The sequence below is a fragment of the Falco biarmicus genome, chromosome 1 (assembly GCF_023638135.1).
Source record: "Falco biarmicus isolate bFalBia1 chromosome 1, bFalBia1.pri, whole genome shotgun sequence".
Lineage (NCBI taxonomy): Eukaryota > Metazoa > Chordata > Aves > Falconiformes > Falconidae > Falco > Falco biarmicus.
The window spans coordinates 20,699,273-20,719,385 of record NC_079288.1 but is presented as its reverse complement, the minus strand read 5'-3'; the positions used below and the strand labels follow the sequence as shown (position 1 = coordinate 20,719,385).

The 20,113-nt window shown below is 41.9% G+C and overlaps 1 protein-coding gene across 1 annotated transcript; it reads left to right on the top strand.

The window, feature by feature from the left end:
* Positions 1 to 1,675: 1,675 nt before the first annotated feature.
* VKORC1L1 (vitamin K epoxide reductase complex subunit 1 like 1) lies at positions 1,676 to 18,753 on the top strand. Its single transcript, XM_056333044.1, has 3 exons — positions 1,676 to 1,902; positions 13,778 to 13,887; positions 14,590 to 18,753. Exons 1-3 carry the CDS (start codon positions 1,709 to 1,711, stop codon positions 14,814 to 14,816), a joined length of 531 nt encoding a protein of 176 aa, XP_056189019.1. The 5' UTR covers positions 1,676 to 1,708; the 3' UTR covers positions 14,817 to 18,753.
* The last annotated feature ends 1,360 nt before the right edge of the window (positions 18,754 to 20,113 follow it).

Genomic DNA, 20,113 nt, shown 5'->3' with positions numbered 1-20,113 from the left:
GAGCTCAGCCCTGCTCCTCCGTCCGCTGCTGCCAGCCTGGGCGATGCTGCCAGGGCCCGACGTCCCGTGGTGTCCGTTCAGTGTGCAAAAAGGGAAAGCTTTGGCTAGACCTCATCTTGAGGGCGAAGCTATAAACCGATGAGATAGGGTGATTGTTTTCCCTGTGGCTTTAGGACGTCGGTTATTTTTTTGATTGCCCCCTTCTATCTTTCTATCTCCACTCCTTTCCCATTGTCCCTCTCCCCTTGTTCCCGCTGGCAGCTGAAGGCATAGCGTAGAAAGCAGGGGATTTTTAATTTAGTTTATACGCTAGCTAGAGTTCAAACAACTCATTTCTTAATGAATGTTTGAAAACTATTCATTAAAAAGTGTTGAGAAAATTTCCCCTTTTTTTGCTGGCAGGGGGATTCTTGTTGCTTGAAGTCATTTTGCACCGCGTCGCTCTGAATTTGTTTTGTTTTGCAGAACAATGAAGGCACGGACGGGAGAACTGGCGGGCTGAATGCTGCCATTGTGTGCTGTCCTCCTGCCTTCCTTGGGAAAACTTGCAGAGTTTCGTTTCGTACTGACTCGCTCTCACATCTGCTAATGCCCAGCGATAAAGTGTGTGGAAGGAAACGGGGAAGGGGATCAAGCAGGTGGTGGCTGTCCTCAAAAGAAAGCAATAATGGTGGTTGTGGTGGGCGTTTGCAGTAAGCAAAGGTGTTTTGTTGTCAGCTGCTAGATAACTTTTGTGTTGGCAAACTAAAACTTAAACTTAAACTACAGCCAGACAGGTATCGATGCTGCTTTTGACAGAAACCAGAGACGTATGGAAGAAAGAAGACCCAGCTCTGATTGCCTTTGGTCGTACCCGTCTGATTCGGACTAGCGCTACAGACTTGCAGGTCTGCCAGCTATATTTAGAGGTGTGATACGAATGTGATCCTAGATCTGCAAAACAGGTGACAAAATTCCGTTGCTCAAGCGCAAAGCGTATTCTTCCAGAGGTGAGGCTGAGCGAGGCTTGAGGGAATCCATCGGCAGCTGCTGCAGAGCCAGACTATGGTGCGCACCATTAAAAACAAACTTTGAATGCACTTTTTGTATCACTTGTCCCAATTACATGTCCCAGAAAGTCTCTGGGTAAACTTTGGGAATGTTAACAGGCCCTCAGCAAGGGACCTCTGCACAGGAGGCACCGGGTGGGCTTCGTGTGCCTGCAGGCTCTGGAGGTTTGGCTCATTTTCTACAAAATCATGGAAAAAAACCTGGAGTGCTCACGGGGGCACCTGCCTGAGGCCAGCGCCGCCTCAGCGACTGCCAAGGGACACATCAGCCCTGAGGGTCACGTCAGCCGTGACTGGTTTCTCAGCGCTCCCTGGAACAGTCCAGATCTGAAGGGGAAAGAGGGGGGGAAAAACCTAATTTTCGTGCTGACATCAGTGAGGGCGGGGGGGGAATGACACACACACAGCCCGGGCCGTGCGCCGTGCGGTGCCGCCCGATGGCCGCCAGGCGGCGCCATGACCGCCCGCCGCGCCACGCCCCCCGCCCCGGCCTGACGTGACGTCGTCGCGGAGCGCCACGTCCGGCGCGGCCGGCGGGGCGGGGAGGGGCGGGGCAGGAGGGGCGCGCCCGCCCAGCGAGCCAATGGGGTGTGGGCGCGCGTGCGCGGCTGGCCGGCGCCGGGCGCGCGTCGCGGGCTGAGGCGGAGGGAGGGGGTAAGATGGCGGCGCCCGTCCTGCTGCGAGTGTCGGTGCCGCGCTGGGAGCGGGTGGCCCGCTCCGCCGTGTGCGCGGCCGGCATCCTGCTGTCCCTCTACGCCTGCCACCTGGAGCGGGAGAAGGGCCGCGACCTCCACTACCAGGCCTTGTGCGACCTCAGCGAGCGGGTCCGCTGCTCCGCCGCCATCACCTCCAGGTGAGGCGGGGATGGGACCCGCTGCCGCCGCCTCAGGCCGCCGCGGGGAGAGGGGGCTGCGGGCGCGGGGAGCGCCGTCTCCGGTACCTCGGGGGCGAAGGCGGGGGGCTGCTGGGGGGCCGGGCCGGCCCTGTGAGGGGGGGTGGGGGCTGCGGGCCGGGGCCGGGCCGGGGCTGGGGGCCGCAGGCGGGGGGAGCTGCGGGGCTCCCGGTTTAGGCAGCCCCTTCCCGGGGGGGTTGGTGTGGGAACGGCTTTTTGCCGGCATCGCTGCGGGGTGGAGGGTGAGGCACCCGCAATTTCTGTGTTGTAATCGGCGCAATTAGCGAGCGGCAGGCGGCTCGGCGTCAAATACCTGGTGGGGTAAAACGCTGCGGGTGTGATTCGTGGTTGAGGCCAACACAAACATGTGCGGCTGGAGGTGATTGGCTTTGGGTTGCTTTAATCGGAGTATCTGAATTGCATTTTTATTGTAATGTCACCTGGCAGCACGGAAGATTGCTTTCGTGACACAGAGGAAGCGCTTGATTCAAAAGACGTTTGTATGCCTCAGCAGCAAAAGCCCAGTCCAAATCCTGATCTATTTTACAGGCTCCCTGTCAGTAATTACTTTAGGGATTGTTTTCTAAAGGCCAGTGGTTCTTATTTCTGTTAGAGTCGATGTATAAATTTTAATTTGCTGCTGGCTTGACTTCTCACGTAACTGAAAGATGATAATGAAAAGATTTAACGTGCTGAATAGTTGCAAGTGCTACCAGTGTAAGACTGGTACAGGAAATACTTCGGGATGTAATTTGGCCAAGAAACTCCTAAATCCATATTCTCAAGTATTTAAACTAAAGAAATAACATGATTTGTCCAGCAATCTCAAAACTGTTATATATCTATGTATATGGGGGGGGGGGGGGGGAAGAGGCATAGCAAGTAAGGAGCTGGGAAGGGGGGATGGGTTTGGTTCTTCCACAGATGCGTGTATTAAATGCTTCCTTTTTTTAAATGAGAATTTTGTTATGATGTTAGTGCCTTCAGCTGAATGAGTACTTGTGGTTTTTTTTCATTTTGCCTCTCTGTGTCCTGCATAAAAGCTGTCACAGTTTGTATAAAGGTACCTGCTGTATTATCCTAAGGAGCCAATGGGCGAGAATGTGCCCATACTCTGTCAAAGAGGGAGGTGGTTAAATTGTTTAGGGTAAAACATACAGGGAACTCTTTATTGTTCAAATCACTTCCATTGTGTCAGAAGTGGGATTGTGGTATGTTACAGAGAGATGTGGGAGGTCTCAAAGGAGCCTCTTGTGATTGAGCGAGGGCTTTAACTCTGCCCTTCTGTCTGTCATCAGGTAATCTTTAGTTTGTGAAGGTGCTTGGTCATGTCTCTACTTGAGAAGTGACCTGAAATGAGAAGTTTCAGTCTAAACAGGAAGAAGGCTTCTATAAGCTTGCCAGATAACTTAAACTTGTAAACTAAAGCTATGCATAGGCTACTGAGATTAAACTATGTATCATCAGTAATCTGAATTTTACCACAGCTATAGAGATAAAAAGAGTATCAGAGATTTAAGCACCTAAGTAAGTGCTCCATAGTAGTCTGTTCTTGCATAGAAGTGGCCCATCATTAGCTTTTTATTGTTATTGCAAATGCTGCTATGGAGACAGGGAATTTGAATTAATAGTTTTAATGCATGTTTACTAAATGCTTTGAAGAGGTAAAGTAATTCCAATTATGTATTTGGGTATTTGTAATTATGGAATAATGCTTGGTAATTATAGTGTTCATTGATTATGCTGCAGCTGAAATGTTGAGTATGCCATAGTAAGACCTGTAAATACTTTACTGTAGGAATTCTGTGTAATATGATACAGTTAGGGATAAAGTCAACTAAAGTCTCCCTAGCACTTGCTAGGAGAATCATGCTTAAAGACTGAAGTATTGCAAATGTCAGGATAGCTTGTGATAATTAGAGCAGGTGGTAAAGAGAGTTTGTGGAAAAGGAGTGTGCAAGTTCTGTTCAGTCAGACCATATTTGGAGAAGAATGTGCTTTCAACGCTGTACAGGACACAGACGAAAAAGGAGTATTGCTTTAAAACTAAGACAAGAGGGCAACCTAAACTTTAAGTAAGAATAACATTGAAAGAAATTAGTCTTATTTTCCATGGTGCTACAGCTCCCCATCCATCGGTCATTCTCCCCCTGCTCCCCGCCGCAGCCCCACAATTGAATATTCCTTGTTACCATGTCACCAGTTTCCCTGAAACTTGATTTCTAAAAGGAACCTTTAACTACAATTTAGATTTCACCAGGATAGTAGAGCTTCAAATGTCTTTTTCCAGTGTTTTCACATGTAATACAGATTTAGCTTTCATAAGTTTCTTTTCTCATTGAACTATTACACTGGCAATCACAACTATTTGATTAGCTGATTAGCAGAGGTAACTCTACAGAGTTAAAAAAGTGACAGACTTATTTGTGGCTTTTTCTGGCTTCCTGAGTGTTCATTTGTTTGTGTGCCATTTTATTTAAGCTAGACTTGCCGATGCAGCTTGGAATCTAAGAGGCTTCACATTTTAGGTGTTTACTGTAACAGTGGACTGAACTTTACGAAGCACATCATGGTGTTGGGATTATTTTTAAGTGTATAGAATGACTGGAATAAACTAGTGTTTACCTCCCTGAGCTGAGTTACTTTGGAACGGAGTTCTGGTCTTTGGGCAAGACTTCCCCCCCCCCCCCCCCCCCCCCCCCCTAAGATTGTTAGTATTTATTGCTATTAAGCCAAATCTGGTATTGGCACAACAGTGAGAAAGAAATGTTGTAAAGATTACCAGCATGCAGAGGGAGGAGCATAGAAAATCTTCTATCAGAGACTGAGTCATCCAGAAGATTATGCTGGAGACATACCTTCCTAGTATCCCTTATTCAAAATAGTAATGGTCAGCATATTTCAAGCTTTTATTGTGGTGAAAAATTGTGATGTAGTTTAAAAAGAAAAACTACTAAGGACTGTATAGTAAGGGAAAGTATTAGGGAAATACCTAACGTTTTCATTTGGCAGTTGATGTAGATGTTTTAAATGAATTGCTGTCTTACATTTGAGAGTAAGTGGCAAGAATGGTTTTATTTGTAATTAAACTAGCTAATAGCAGTTCCTGAAAAATATTTTTGGTTTCAGAAAGGGAATTAAACTTATAGACAAGTTTCAAGTAACATGCGTAGTGGTATGGCTTGAAATAAAATGTGACATTTAAGTAGTAATGCAGAGACCCAGAGATTTTTGCTTTGTTCTTTTGCATGCCCTGGGAGATTTTCGGGTCTTCTGATGTGTTTCTGCTTTCTGTCTTGATTAATTTAAAGTTCCTGCAGAGCAGGCTAGTGAATGGCTCTTTTTGAAGGAAGTTTTGTAGCCTGGCATGTGTTCATGCTGTGATAGCTTTCATACAGACTTAAGATAGCTGTCAGGATTGGCCAAAGGGCACACATCACTGTATCTTTAGCAATAGTTGCAGCTGCGTAAGTGAAGAGGTTTGGAAATAGTCAATATTGATCTAGGTTAACATCTTTAGCTGAGTTACTGAGGAAGTTCTAGAGTCAAAATAGGATTTTAAGAATCTGTGTTCATCTGCGTATAACTTGATAGGTGACATATTTTAGGGATTCCCTGTTCTGAACTTTATGCTAGTGTGCAAGGTCTTGGATTGTCATCTTGAATTTGAGCCACTCTGAAAGGCCAGTTCTAAAAAGCTCTAATATGCATGTCTGCCTTCTGTCTTCTAGTGGATGCACCAAAATAATTATCTGGTAGTTCTTAAAAGTGTATATCTGTAAAATTTTGCATGTGTTGTGGACAGATCTGTACAGGCATGCAGTTGTCTTACTGGATTTACCAAGCATGGCCTGTGACAGCTGTAGCGTTGCTGTATTGTTCTGCTTACCTTCATAAATCATTTTAAGCAGTGGGTTTAGGTGTGTGTAAATGTGATGTTTGAATCGCTTAGTCTTGTGACATAGTACTTCAGTGCTGTGTTGTGTGAGTATAATTATGCTGGTGTAGAGCTTGTTCCTCTGCAGAGTGGGCGTGTGATTGTGCTATAAGATACTGCAGTTAAAACTTTGACCGGTGCTGGTTTTTTGGTGAAGGGCACCTTGCTAGCACTGTTGTTCTGGTGCATCTTTGCAGAGTGCAGGCTGGAACAGAGATCAAGTTGACAAGAACAACCCCATTATCTAAGGCAGTCGGACATGGAAGAAAATTCCTCTGACCTTCTCCCTAACTTGAGGTTTATATTGCAGGTTCTCATTCAGTTCTGTTGTGGGGCAGCTCCTGTAAACTTGATGTCTGTCAAGTTTGCTCAGTTCCAGGTTAAGAACATTATATAGCAGTTATCTTTCATATTAATGGTAAATTCCTGATGTCCCAGCATTATTATTTTTTTTTTTATTGCTGTACCTGCAAGCAAACATTCAGGTATGTTTGAGGTTGACAGCTGCAACTGTTAGTGACTGATGCAAGGTGAGAAATGGTAAAAGTAGCTTTATGTGAGTAGTGGGGAAAAGTCTTGTCTAGTCCCTTCTTGTGAACCAGTACACAGAAATGAGGCCCATGTGCTTCTTTGAAATGTTACTAGTTTTTCAAGTCTTTGCTCTTCTTCTCTAGGCAGTAGTAGCTTTAACCTGAGGCAAGTTAGCTGTTTTTGTTAGGCATCTTCGATTCTGTACAGAAGAATGTAGAATTTTGATTACACTGCTGAAGGGCAGTATGTGGAGCTGATGGTAGTCATCCAACAGGAATTATATTTGTGGTTCTTAGCCTGCCAAAAGAGTTTACACGAAAACGTTGCCTCCTGAGACTCTGCTGTTACCTGTCCTGTAGTTTAAAATTGGTTGTTGTTCATTTCTGAAGATTGCAAACTGTTAGATAGCAGGTGTAACGGCGCTTCAGTTATTCCATAGCAAGGATTTATTGGTTTTGGTGTCCGAGGGAAGGTTTGAAGAGCTCTAGTTTGTTGATTGGGCAAGGGGAAATCCAGTGTAGACAGAATCCATCTAGTAGGTCAAGCACTTTTGCTTCGTCAGGATTTGGAGTGCTGCAGGTTCAAGATGATGGTGAGTTGGCGTAGCTGTAGCCAGGCGAGCATGATACAAGTTTTACAGCTAAGGATACTGAGCCAAAAAAGCACGAACAACTCAAGGCCAAGATAGGTTGTGTTATTCTGCTTTTTCAGTCTGGTTTCTAGGGAAAATTCTGCCTTTGTGTTGTGTATTAATAATTTATTTTTTAACTGTTCATTTTTTAATGGGAAAATTTAACCAAGGATACAAGTTAGTAAAGTTTTTCTTAGAAATGGACTCAGTGCCAAAGGAGAGGGGAGAGAGGCTCAAAGTAATACCTCTGCTGAAGGGGAAAAAAAAATCCTTCTGTGTGAGCTAAGGTTATCTGTCCCATGTGGTCTGCCAGCCCGACCAGGCAGCATGTGGGCAGATAGGACTCAGAACTGATAGATCATGGCTTGATTGGGGAGGCAGGGTGCAGAGGCCGGAGGGTGTGAGCTGGGAGGGACCTGGAGGTTATTCCCAGTGCTGGGGAAGGCAGGCATTCCGGGAACACTTGTAGAAAACCAGCTTGATTACTTCTAAAGCAAGTTGTTCCTAAAAGCAGCAGTAGATGATATTTAAGTGATTTTTTTTTTTTTGCCTCATCTTTTTCACAGATAATTAATAACTTAATACTTCAGGCTGATGTAATACGGAGGGACTAGGGCACATCTTCTATAAAATACAGCAGTACCCTAGCTACGTGGAGTCTTTATTTTTTTTTCCAGCCTTACAGTGTATACACTAGCACATGTATTTTTAGTTTTCATAAATATATTATTACTGGCTTGACTGGAATTTGCAGTAGGGCTGCGAGATATTTTGCCTGATGCAAAGTAAATTTCACAAAGTGCCTATAGCTCGAATTTGGGCTTCATCTACGATAGCTTAATAAAAGAGATTATGTAGGAGTGCAGTGCTGTTGGCTTGTAGCTTGAATAACCAGTATTTCTGTAAAAGCTGATATAAAATAAATAAACACTCTCTGCTTGAGATTTTGCAGATCTAGACACTGAGATTTTTTTGGACTGTTTCTGAGGTGGAGCTGGAGGATGCATATATTTACCAATGGGAAAATTTAATCTTCCTTTCTCATGGTTTCTAATTGAAGGCTTTTACTTGATTTATTAAAACAGTGACAGTGGCCTAAATGACCTTGTAACCATGAACTAGGTTTAACCCAAAATCCTCTAGTGAAGCTATAAAGAAGCTGCAACAAAAGTTCCTTAACATTGCTAAGTATTAACATGCTCCAGATCTTTTTGACCTTTATATGAGCTTTTCAGTGAAGGCGATGTGTGAGCATAGGCCAGGTTTTGTCCCGTCCTGAGACGTTCCATTCTGTACTGTAACTTATCTCAGAAGTCAGATGATATTTAAGGAAATGTGCTTATCACTTGTGAAGTGTAGGCTTTTTTTTTTTTTTAGAAAATGGTATTTATTGTTTTCTCATGGTTACAAAGTGGCAAATGGTGCTTGCTGTTGATAACAAAATAATGCATATGGGATGAAAAGTAACCCTGAAATGAGGGGCTTTAATCTGTACTACTCAGAAAACAAAACTTGAGTTCTTTTCTTGCAGTTCTCTGAAAATAGAAACTCTTACGCTGCTCACCCTTTTCATTGCAGCAAACCTAAAAATTGAGAGAGAAATGTGTTGGAAAACCTGCTGCTGCACAAATGCAGTGTGTTCTCTGATTTTGAATCATTCATGCCATTTAATAATCTGGTCTCCTGAAGGATTTGATAGCATTTTCAACTAGACATTTAGGAGTCCTGAATGTGAACTGGAAAGTGTAGAATCACAGAAGGGTTTGGGTTGGAAGGGACATTAAAGATCACCTAGTCCTAACCCCCTGCCACGGGCAGGGACCCCTTCCACCAGCCCAGGTTGCTCAAAGCCCCGTCCAGCCTGGCCTTGGGCACTGCCAGGGATGGAGCATCTGCAACTTCTCTGGGCAGTCTGTGCCAGTGCTTCACCACCCTCACAGTAAAGAATTTGTTCCTAATACATAATTAAATCTGCTCTCTTTCAGTTTAAAGCCATTTCCCCTTGTCCTGTTGCTAAAGGCCCTTGTAAAAAGCCCCTCTCCAGCTCTCTTGTAGCCCCCCTTTAGGTACTGGAAGGATGTGTGTGCTTAGTTGAAGGCATCTGCTACTTGCTGATGTCAGGGGCGTGCTAAAGCTAGCTGGGCTTGAGCTGATTTGGTATGGTTGTTTTCATGTTAAAATGAACATACAGTAGGTAGTTCTTCTCTTGACATGAGAACTAAGGATTGCCAAGTGAAATTGAGGTGATGCAGTTCTGGCATTCGGCACTGGAGCATGTTGTGGGGGTACGAAGTACATGTTCAGAAAACATCGAGGTACATTGAGGAAGGCTTCAAGGTAGGCTACGGAGCATGGTGGTCCAGGTGAAATCCCAGTTCAGAAGTTTTCTCAAGCTGATTCTTAACTTAATGATGATTGAGGTCAAGGAGACCATCTTGGGGAATGATCTCTTTGTAAAAACCCTTAAAAACATCTCCTGCAGGAACTGTTGGAATTGGGATGCTTGGCTAGAAAAAGGGGTGTAGCATTTCTTACAGAGAGTAGATGAGATAATAATCTGACTCCTTGGCTAAATACATACTTCTTGTTTGTTTGACTTGCTGTGTTTGGCAGGCTTAGAATGCTGTTGCTTTTTGAGCTAGTACTGATAACTCTTACAGCTTTTAACTTGTTAAACATGGAGGTTGTTTACTTGTCCTTTAAAATGACTGAGATACTAGTGTACTGCATGAGGTTGTCTTGGTTGCCTTTCTGCCAGCAGTATTGTCTCTGCTAAATGCGTTCATAATTGTGCAAAAGAGCTAATGATTTAACAGTATAAATTTTATTGGAGGCGTGTCTCTTGTGGATCAAAATGACCTCAGTTCTTGTCTTCCTGTTAAGAAGTGTCAAGTGCATGCAAATACTGGTTTAAACTTCTAAAAATGCAATACTTCTGAGCTTTGTTAAATATCACAAACCAAAAGGGACGCTTTAGAGGGTGGATGATAATTTTCAGTACCTCCTTTTGATAAAAGGGAATGTACGTTGGGCTAAAAGTCACTGTAGTATTCAATTTTAGATGTTAAGGAACTATGTGAACAATTCTAAACACTTTGTCTTGGATTGCTCGATTCACTATTCTGAAAACTTTTTCAAAGAACACGCAAAGTTGTACCTGCAAATGACAAGTAGAGAGGGGAATTTGAGTTACTTGAAACATACAGGAAGATGTCTTAAAGATTTATTTTAAAACTTCCTTGAGGTTAGTTCAGATTGCCTTTTTTTTTTTTTTTTTTTTTGCCTTTTCAATAGGAGTGAAACTCGGGTGTGGCAAAAGTAGGCTTGCACATGTGTTTGTCAGAGTGCTCTGAATCATGCAGGGTGACTCCAGCATGACTCACAACACTTGACTGCTTCGGGGATGGGGAGCCACCAGTCGGTCCTAGGAAAAAAGTTGGTAATGTTGGACTGTGCTTTTATCCTGCTGTGCAAGCAACTTTTTGATTAGTGCAGTTCATTTTACTTAGTGTTCTGTATCCGAAGAGTTGGTTCAAGTTAACAACAGTTCTTGTAAATTATAAGAAAAGCAAGTTCCTGAAGAACTTTCGAGTACTTCATAGTCCTTTTTACTGATGTTTTATTTCTTAAGAGTTTATCCTATTATTAGGACGGCAGTCTTTCTTCTTGCTATTTGTTTGCCGTGTTTTTAAAGTTACTGTAACTCAGGTGTGATTTCCATGGTTTTGGTCTGAGAAGGAAGATTATCATCCTCAAGTCTTTTCCCTTCCTCCAATTTCTTGCAAAAGTACTTGGCTCATTGTGCTTTTTAGTGGGTTTTGGGACCTCCTTGATAGAATTAGGAGATAATTTAGCCTCTTCAGTAGAGAAATTAGATGGAAATAGAAATATACAAAGTCTAAATATTTTGCTTTTCAGTTTGATGCAGAAAACTTCCTCACACTTCAAACCCTATAAGGCTGGAAAAAGTGCTTCCTCTTAAACCGCAGGCTTCTTAGCTGTCCTGGGGTGTGTGGAATAAGGTGTGAGATCGGAGCTGTGTTCATTGGACTGAAATTTAATACTTGACGTCCTTAAAGCTGCTACAAGGCCAACAAGATACTTAATGAACTGTTGCATGTGGAAAAAGCTTTCACCGTGCTCTGACCTTCTTGCAGCTATGAACAGATCGCTTGGGGATACTGACTGCCGGGAAGGGCTTGAACTCATTATCTTTCCATTAACGACATTTTATTCACTTTTAGAATAACTGTAGGGTCAGATTCTGATTCTGTCTGTAGTATAAAGTTTCTGATGTTGTAAGCTTGAGTTCACTGTCAAACTTGATGGGATCACATGAGCATCCAGCTAGGGCAGGGAGCAGGTAGGAATTCAGCATCCTGCAGGTACTTTGGGCTGAGCTGATGTTGACCCACAGTACTGGGCACGCTTTGAGTTGCACTGTTTAGTGCCTTAGTAAGGGAAGCTTGAGCACGTTCAAATAGTTTAAAGTTGCCATATGAAGAACTCTCACTTGGAGACTAGAACAAGAAATTGCACCTGTGGATAGTAGGCTGAAGCATCTGTAAGTGTGGTAATAGAAGGAAATAAAAATGGACTATTAAACATAAAATGGTGATACCTTTAATATATTTGTCTGGCTCTTCAACGCTGCATTGGCTGGACAATGTGAGACTATTGTTCCATGTGCCATGCCCATCTTATCAAAGTAAGGCTAAAAAATAAACAGTTCTAGCTTAAAATCCAGATAACATTCAGTGTGTGGGAGGAAAGTCTCATCATAGCTGAAATTCTTTGGAACGTGGAGTATTTCTTTATAATGGTTGCTTATGTGTTGTTGTAAGGTGTTTAGTCTTTTTTTTTTTTTTTAATCCCTCCCTCTTGGAAGCGTGGCTCCCTTGGCTGTGAAGTGCTGCACTCACATCTCTGCAGCTGCTTTTCCAGATTGTTGGTAGCCATCCTTGATGCTACTTTGCCTGCGAACTGTATGCCAAGTGGGACTGTTTGCCTTCATATATACTGCAGGGAGGATGTCTCACCAGCCTTGTCCCCCACAGTTTGCACAGCCCCATTGCGCTGGGATGGCGGCAGGGAGCAAGGCAGTATAGCACTGCTCCTCCCAGCAATTAACTTGTGTCTTTCTGACCCTTCACAGCTCTGGGGTGCAAGGCGTTGTCCCCATGGTAAAGCTGGTCTTCTCTACTGGCTTGAAACTTTGTATTTGCACCCTCGTTTCACTTCAGTCATATATGAAATGTGAGAGCAAACTAGTTGACAGTATGTTTGTGTGTTTTATTGTTTATGCAGTAAACACGCTTTTTAGGAACTGGTGCCCAATTCTCTGCTCAGTTTCTTGGAGAGAAGAGCGCAAGACTTAGGCGTAATAGTTAATTGCTGACAATTACGAAGCTTGAATTAAAATGATTAATATGTTTTGAAAATACTGCACAAATGGCTGTGAGATTATGAAGTATTTTGGAGATGGTATTAAATTGTACTTACCATGGTACCTTTCTTGTGGGAGAAAACTGCTTGTAATGTGGTGGTAGCCTTTCCCTGGTCTCAAGATGTATGGTGAAGTCTATCAGCAACGTTCCCGAAGTGTACAGAGGGAAAATCTGTCCTGTGTCTTGGTTTAGTAGAACCATTGCCTCTGGTACAACGAGCTATTTGGAAACTGCGCTTCTCTTGGCATAAATGTAGCATGCTAGCATCTTCTGCTGCAACGGTAGTGAGGAATTGCACTTTTTTTTACGTAGATCTGTGACAGTTAACCTGATAATGTGAATGTAGCCTTACATTTATGTAGTACTTGACTTAATGCTTCAAAGACGTGCTAGGAAAATATCCTAACGCTCTCTTGTAAGTGAATTAAGCTGCCTCTTGAAGTAGTGTTAACGTCTCATATTTTCAAATGACACTAATAAATGTGGTCCTCACTTTGCTTTTACAGATAATGGTATGGTCTGCCTTAGGGCATCAAATGAATGGTTTCTAGCACAAACACATCTGCTAATTTAATCTTTTATCCCCCTTATTTTGCAGCAGCAGTTTTGTAAGGCTTGTGCTGCTTTCTAGCATCACTAAAAAGTCGGAAGTTCTTTTGTGGTGAAGGTGCTAGTTCCAAATGTCACGCTGTGCAAGGGCTCGAACAAACGCAGTCTGTGAATCTTGTTATGGTACCATCCCTAGCTTGCCTGTTTGACAGATCTGGGTTCCTCCTAAGGCGTTAGACGGGTCAGGAGCAGGCAGAGTGCAAACATACGTTGTCATTTGCTTGCTCTGATGCCAGTGAGGTAAGTGCTGGCAGAGGGTAACAACTAGTTACTAAGTTGCACCATTTTCCCCCTGCTGTATAGTGAGCATGTGTCCATGCGGTGGAGAGAACTGCTCAAGCTATCATTGGAGGGAGAAGTGTTTATTTGACAAAAGAGCTTTAAACTACAACCACAGGAAGCAGACATGGCACTTGGTGAAGCTGCAGCGGTGTGAACTTGGTACTTTCTGGTGTGTTGAATCACTTGAATCGGTAATGTGTGGGATAAAGTTGTACCTATGCACCCCCTGTTGTAAACTGCTTGGTTTTCCAAGATAACCTTGAACTTCAGATAGGACTGCAGTGGCCGTGTCAGAATATATGTGTGTATCTTTTCCCCCCTCAACAGTGATGAATGGAAAATACTGATGTACAGCAAGAGGTGCCCAAATACAAGTTAATTAGTTTCACTGTTTTACAGATGGGGTCGAGGATTCGGTCTGTTGGGTTCCATCTTTGGGAAGGACAGTGCAATAAATCAGTCAAACAGTGTTTTTGGACTTGTGTTTTATATACTACAAATGCTACTTGGTAAGTATAAATTCAGTTTAGAGCCTAAAGTATGTAAGAAGTCTGTGGTGATGAAAGTGGAGTGCATTATATACTGTGCAATCTGTAAGAGACCAAATGCATGTGATTTTAATATTTTTTTTTTTTAAGAACCAGTCTAGTGATACATCTGTCCAAAGGGCTTAAACCCCCAACTGATAACGAGCAATTGCATTTTCTCCTGCTGTGCTATTAATATAAGCATCAATACAGTTGCTGCATTTGTATTTTCACTTAAATATATTTAGCATTGGATTGTGTGATAGAAAAGATAGGAAATAAAAATGGAATTTATGAGTTTGGCAGGAGTAATAGAGATAGCAGGCAAAAAAGTACATGAAGTTTAATGTATATGTATATCTTTGTAACTATATGGTCTGCCATAAAGCTGTTAATACTGACAGACATAACCTGACCAACCTGTAACTTTCCCATAACTCAGGAATACAGAAGATGGTTAATACTACACACACTCTTATCAAAGGACTGTCGTACAGAACCTAGAAGCTCCCCTTCAAATAGCGATTTGTCAGCCATCTTGAACTCATGGTATTTTAAACAGACTTTTATGTAATACAAACTTGCTGAGTAGCCTTCAGTTTGAATTAGAGTGCTTAGGCTTTTTGCTTTGTGTGCAAGGGGGGAATGAGAGCAGCGGTAGTAACTTTCTCTCTCTTGTTGCAGGTATGACAGCAAGTGCAGTAGCAGCTCTAATCCTCATGACATCCTCCATAGTGTCTGTAGTAGGGTCATTGTACTTGGCATACATTCTGTACTTCGTGCTGAAGGAATTTTGCATTGTCTGCGTCATCACATATTTGCTGAACTTCATTCTCTTTATCATCAACTACAAACGTCTAGTTTATTTGAACGAGGCCTGGAAACGGCAACTTCAACCCAAACAGGAATAACGCCTGTTTGAACTTTTGACTGACAGTCTGAAGACCCAACTTCCATTAAATTTATTTTGCAGTAATTTTTTATTCTCCATATCAGACACTTTCCCCAAGAATCATAACTGAATTTTTAATTATAAATTTGAAGGGGCCCCAGATAATTTTTTTTTTCTGGTGTGTGTGCTAATCTTCAATTTAAATGTGGTTATGAAAGAAAGCTCTAATACAATGAAAGACAAGCTTTAACTTTACTTTGGAGGAGTTTTAGCCACAGCAAAACCTAGACACTCTCCCTCTTCCCCCTCTACTTGTGAAGTGGGTAACACTTGCTATAAAATACCCTGTATATAAATTCAGGTATAACAAGATGTGATCATAACATTAAATATTCTAGACTAGCATTACTATATTTAATGTTGCCATGTTTACAGTATGTGTATTACTTTTTTTTTTTTTTTTTTTTTTTTTAGCTGATGGACTTAGATTTGACTAGGAGTTATACTGTAAATAAAATCAGAAATATTGGTTTCATCCCTGGAGAACTCACTGTACAATCAGTTTTCTTAGCATAGGAGCTGTTAGAGTGTTCAGCTAATAGTCATCTGACGTGATGGAAGAAGTGACCTCTATAGAGAACGCCAAGTTGCTGCACTCACTGTTAGTGCTTTCACAAGAATGATGGTTGGGGTTTGTTCCATTTTTCTTTTTTTTTTTTTCTTTTTTTTTTTTTCCTTTTTTTTCCTTGTCTCCAGTAATGAAAATGGAATTAAAGCCGAAACCTGATGTTCATTAAACCACAACTTCATTGATTTCTGTACAGAATGAAAACAGCTTAATGTGGTTAATAGAAAGCTGCCACTGGGATACTATATGCAGACTGGGGGACTGGTGTATCAAAAAGTGTTCTTTGAAAGACTTAACTTCCATGCAGAGCTGTTTTGTTTTTAAACTGTGGTCAGCCAGCCAGTGTTACTAATGTTTGATGTTGTATGAATGCTGCAGTATAGAATTGCAATTTGCAGTTGAAACCGCCAACTGAGTGGGATAACCAAGCAGTGTGCTGAAGAAGCAGTGACTTAATTGATCTTCATCAGGATCTTTGGTTTGCGCTATATTGGGAAGTGAACTTTAGACCTGACACACGTAAGATCTTTTGGAAGGGCAATCTGTTTAGTGGGATAAGTAAGCAAATGTGCTTCTGAAAATGAAATGTGATACCATGCTATCATAGCTCTTTCTAATAACTAATTGGGAAAAAAAAAACTTAAACTGCAGATTTAAACAAAGGAACAAAATTGTAAATGTTGTTTCTGCACTCAGTATTCTAAGGCTGAATGTTAAAAGTGCCTTCTGTCTTAAAATCTTAAACCAAATACTTTGTGTTGAACTTGGCAGGCAGAAGTGTCCTTGCTTTAAGAATGAACAAAGAAACAAAATTCCCCGCAAACTTGCTGGGGATAGGAGAGTATTAAGAGATCTGTTCTAGTTTTTAGACTGAGAAGTGGTAGCAGTATTGTTTCACTTATCTTAAAACAGTGTGACAGAAGGTTGATGATGTGATTTGGAAAAGTAAAATACTTCTGTTTCAGACTCTGTGACACCAAAATGTATAGGTTCAGCTATTTTCTGTAATTGGTGCTGTGCTGCTTTTTGCCCTTGTCAGCTTCTAAATATGAAGAATTCCAACTGCATACCCATTTATTTAAAGAGTTAAACTAATTTTGGGTTTTTTTTCCTTAAACATGAATGTCAGAGAGACACTTACGTTGTATGGCTATGTGGATTATTATAAACACTAGGTTGCTGAGGATGAACTTGACTGTGAAACATGCAGTGTTTTGTAGAGACAATAGAAATTTTAGATTGACTTCACAAAATAGTATTTAAATTACTACTGAAGTAATTTTCTGGTTTGTATCAAGGATGTAGGTGGAAACGGCTTTTATGTATAGAGTTCTGTGGTATGAGTAACATCTGTTGCATGTAACACTAAATTACTTGTCCCTCTTGTCTAATGGTTTTAGACAACAATTCATTAAATGCGTTTTGTATTGACCAGAGTATAGTTAAAGCTTGTCTTGATGTTTAGTTCTGTCTCTCAAATGCCTTGAACTTTGATATGAGGGGAGTGAATGATGTTAAACTGGTCCCTCAAGGCTTTACTTTGTTCTTTTACAAGCCTTGAGGCAATATCACTGTTTAATGTCTTGTATAGATTTATTTTGATGCATTCCTGTGATCTACACTAAGGCATCTTTTTCATCCAAGGAAGAGATGAAAACGTGCTGCCTGAAATAGTTATAGTCTCAGTGCTAATATCTCAGAACAAGCAGCAACGGAGACAAGTATAATCGATGATTACTTGGTCCAATTTCTGGGTGTAGCGTACACCACAGAAAAGGAAGAAAAGCCCCATCAGCTGAAAGTATAGGTGTTGACTAACTTCACTGTGTCTTGTGCTTGTCTGTGTGGGCATAGTCTGTTAATTCAGTTTGTTTAGTAAAGTTGTTTAGGGCCAGATTTTCAGCAGTCGTGTCTGCAGTCCTTGTTTGTGTGCACATAGGGATCAAATGGATATTGAGTTTGGTCTCTGGAAGAATTTGCAGCTACACTTTGTGCACGAACTTGCAAACCTGATCCTTAATTGTGAACTCTCTTGTCTCGTGTGCTTTTCTTGCAGTTACTTTTTACTGGAAGTGATTTGCTAGAAACGGCCCTAAGTCTTCTATTTTCTCTCTTGTGCTTCAGAAATGCAGTTGGCCTGAATAAAGGGCAAAATAATCTTAGCAGTAGAAATTTGGACTTTTTTGCTTCCAGTTCTTTGACTCTTTCCTTGTTGCTCCCAATGATAGAAGCAGTGTATTTCTTCCAGTGAAATGGCTCAGGTTACAGTTAGTAATGTGATGGAAATCAGGCAAGTGCTTCACGCAGTGGCCCCCCTGCCTGTCCCCAGCCAAAGCACGTGTGGTGGCAAATACGTGGTTGATATTAATTTGACCCTTACAAATCCCAAGGCGCATTCTGAGAAATCTTGAGGATACAGGAATATGGGTAAAAGCTAGTAAATAATATCTGGTCTGGCAGTGGGACAGGGGGGCGTTACACAGATTGTGGTTTCAACACTCAAGAGAACGGAGTGGGGAAAAAATTGTCAGATACAAACAAGTGGTTCTGAATTTGGGCTTTTCCTCCCCTTCCCCTGCTTCCTCAGCTCTCAGAAGTTCGTAGGGAGGGGCAGATTGGAAAGGCAAAAGAACCTTATCCCAAAACCTGCTTAGGAATTAAACATTCCTGAAATCCTCTTACTGTAAGGTACTTGCTACTCTTAAGGCCAACAAAGCATTCGAGTCTTGTTTCGGAAATGAATGTTCTTGGAAGTTTCTTACTGTAAAGTGTTTGCAATGCTAAGGCCAACGAAACATTCCCTACCACCTCTGATACCTAGAGTGACAGCGAATCTCTTGTGAGGAGGTTTCTGCACACTGTGTAAGCGTTTGTCTTCTGCTGTACAGTCTCTCAGTTGTTCACAGGTGGGCGAGGCGCTTTCAGGCAGCACTCGATGCTCCGAAGTTACGTGAAGTCAAAGAGAGATCTAATTGCTTTGGTTCTGCCAGTGTCGTTCAAATATGATCTAGACAAAACCGGTCCAGAAAAGATTAAGTATTCTGTTACCATAAAACTGTATTAAGCATGGCCTAAATATTAGGTGTTTGTTCTGTATAGTATGTTCCATCAACTATTTATTACTAGTGCTTTAAACTCCAAATTAAACATCCATGTAAATGGAGTCATCAGGCAGATGTTCCTTTTATCAGTATAGGTTGAGAGATTCTCTATTGGAGGTTTAGGATACAATTTTGCTAACAGGTAAAACCAGTGTAAATATGTACGAATTCTATTTGTTGCACATAACTTTTTGGTATAAAAAATAAATGTAGAAATTACCTGTGGACGTCTTGCTGCAATCATTCTTATGCTGCATTCGTGCAGTCCAAACGTAAGAGCTTGAATTAACCCAATCAGAGGCCTTTTTGGACTCAGTCTGAGCCTTAGAAACTGTTTTTAAAGTCAGTACTGTAATTCTGTTTCTAGAGATGTACTAAGTTGTGATTATTTTTTTTTCAAGGACATTGTGCGTTAGCAGTAGAACGGTTAAAGCACTCGGGTCCCCAGAGATACCAGTGTATAGAATTTCTGCAGCTTCATCATGTCTTGCTGAACGTTATGTGCACATGGGTGTGTAAAGGTGGAGCAGCATTGATTTGAGGCTTTAACTGTTTACAGTTCTTTAAGAAACATGCAAAAAATCCTGTTAAGTATGTTATTTGTATCACTTCCTGCTTTCCTTGGTTCTATAGGTCTGCTTTAACTCCACTCTGACAAGATCACAAAGTATCTGGAGACTGCTGTATGTTTTCCTGGATTTGGGGAGGAGGGAGGGAGGGGGCTGTTGGGGAAGGGTTGGACAGGCGGCTGGGGCTTACCGTGGCACTGAGCTTTGAGAACAAGCAGGAACTAAGCCTCTGCGATGTCTGCTTGCCACACGTGTGGATATTAAACTTTGCATCTGTTGGACTGAATGAAAGTAATGGCTTTCTCTTCTGCAGCCTCAAGCCCTGTCCGTTACTGTAGGCATCTGAGCCCTGGTTTGTAATGAGTTAACAATGTCAGATCTGTAGCTGTATTTTGATGTGGCAGCCGTTGGCGTGCCATGTCTGTTGAAATGGGAAGAAAATGATTTTTTTTTAAAAAAAATTTACATTTAGAGATTGAGAAGTTGAAATTACTTTCAAACACTTGTAGTGGGCTTAAATATGGTACTGGCTTTTATACCATGGTACGCTTGAGCAAGTGTCTTTTTACTGTGGATAGATTTTTATATTCTGGGTTTTTAGTTACGTAGACCTAACATGGTACACAGAATATTGATAGTATGTTTCTTCTTTTCCCTTAAAGACTCAAGAAAATTGTTTTGAAGTTTGCGGTAAACATGTATGTCCTTATGCTGCATGTGGCAGTGTGGAAGGTGGTGTTGGTTTCTAATGTACCACACCTAAAGGAAGGAGGATTTGGCCACCACACAATGTAAGAGCAAATCTTTACTGCGAGGTGTTTTGGTCACTTTCTTGAGATACTAGCAGAAGAGCCAGTTGTGGGAAAAATAGTCACAGCAACAGTTTCACAGAGTATCTGTGAATTGGAATAATAAAAATACCTTATTGCACCAACTTCCAAAAGTCAGTAGGCAGCCTCTGACGTTGTCATTCTGCTACGAGTGATGCTGCTTTTGGGACAGCCCTGGGATGCTGCAA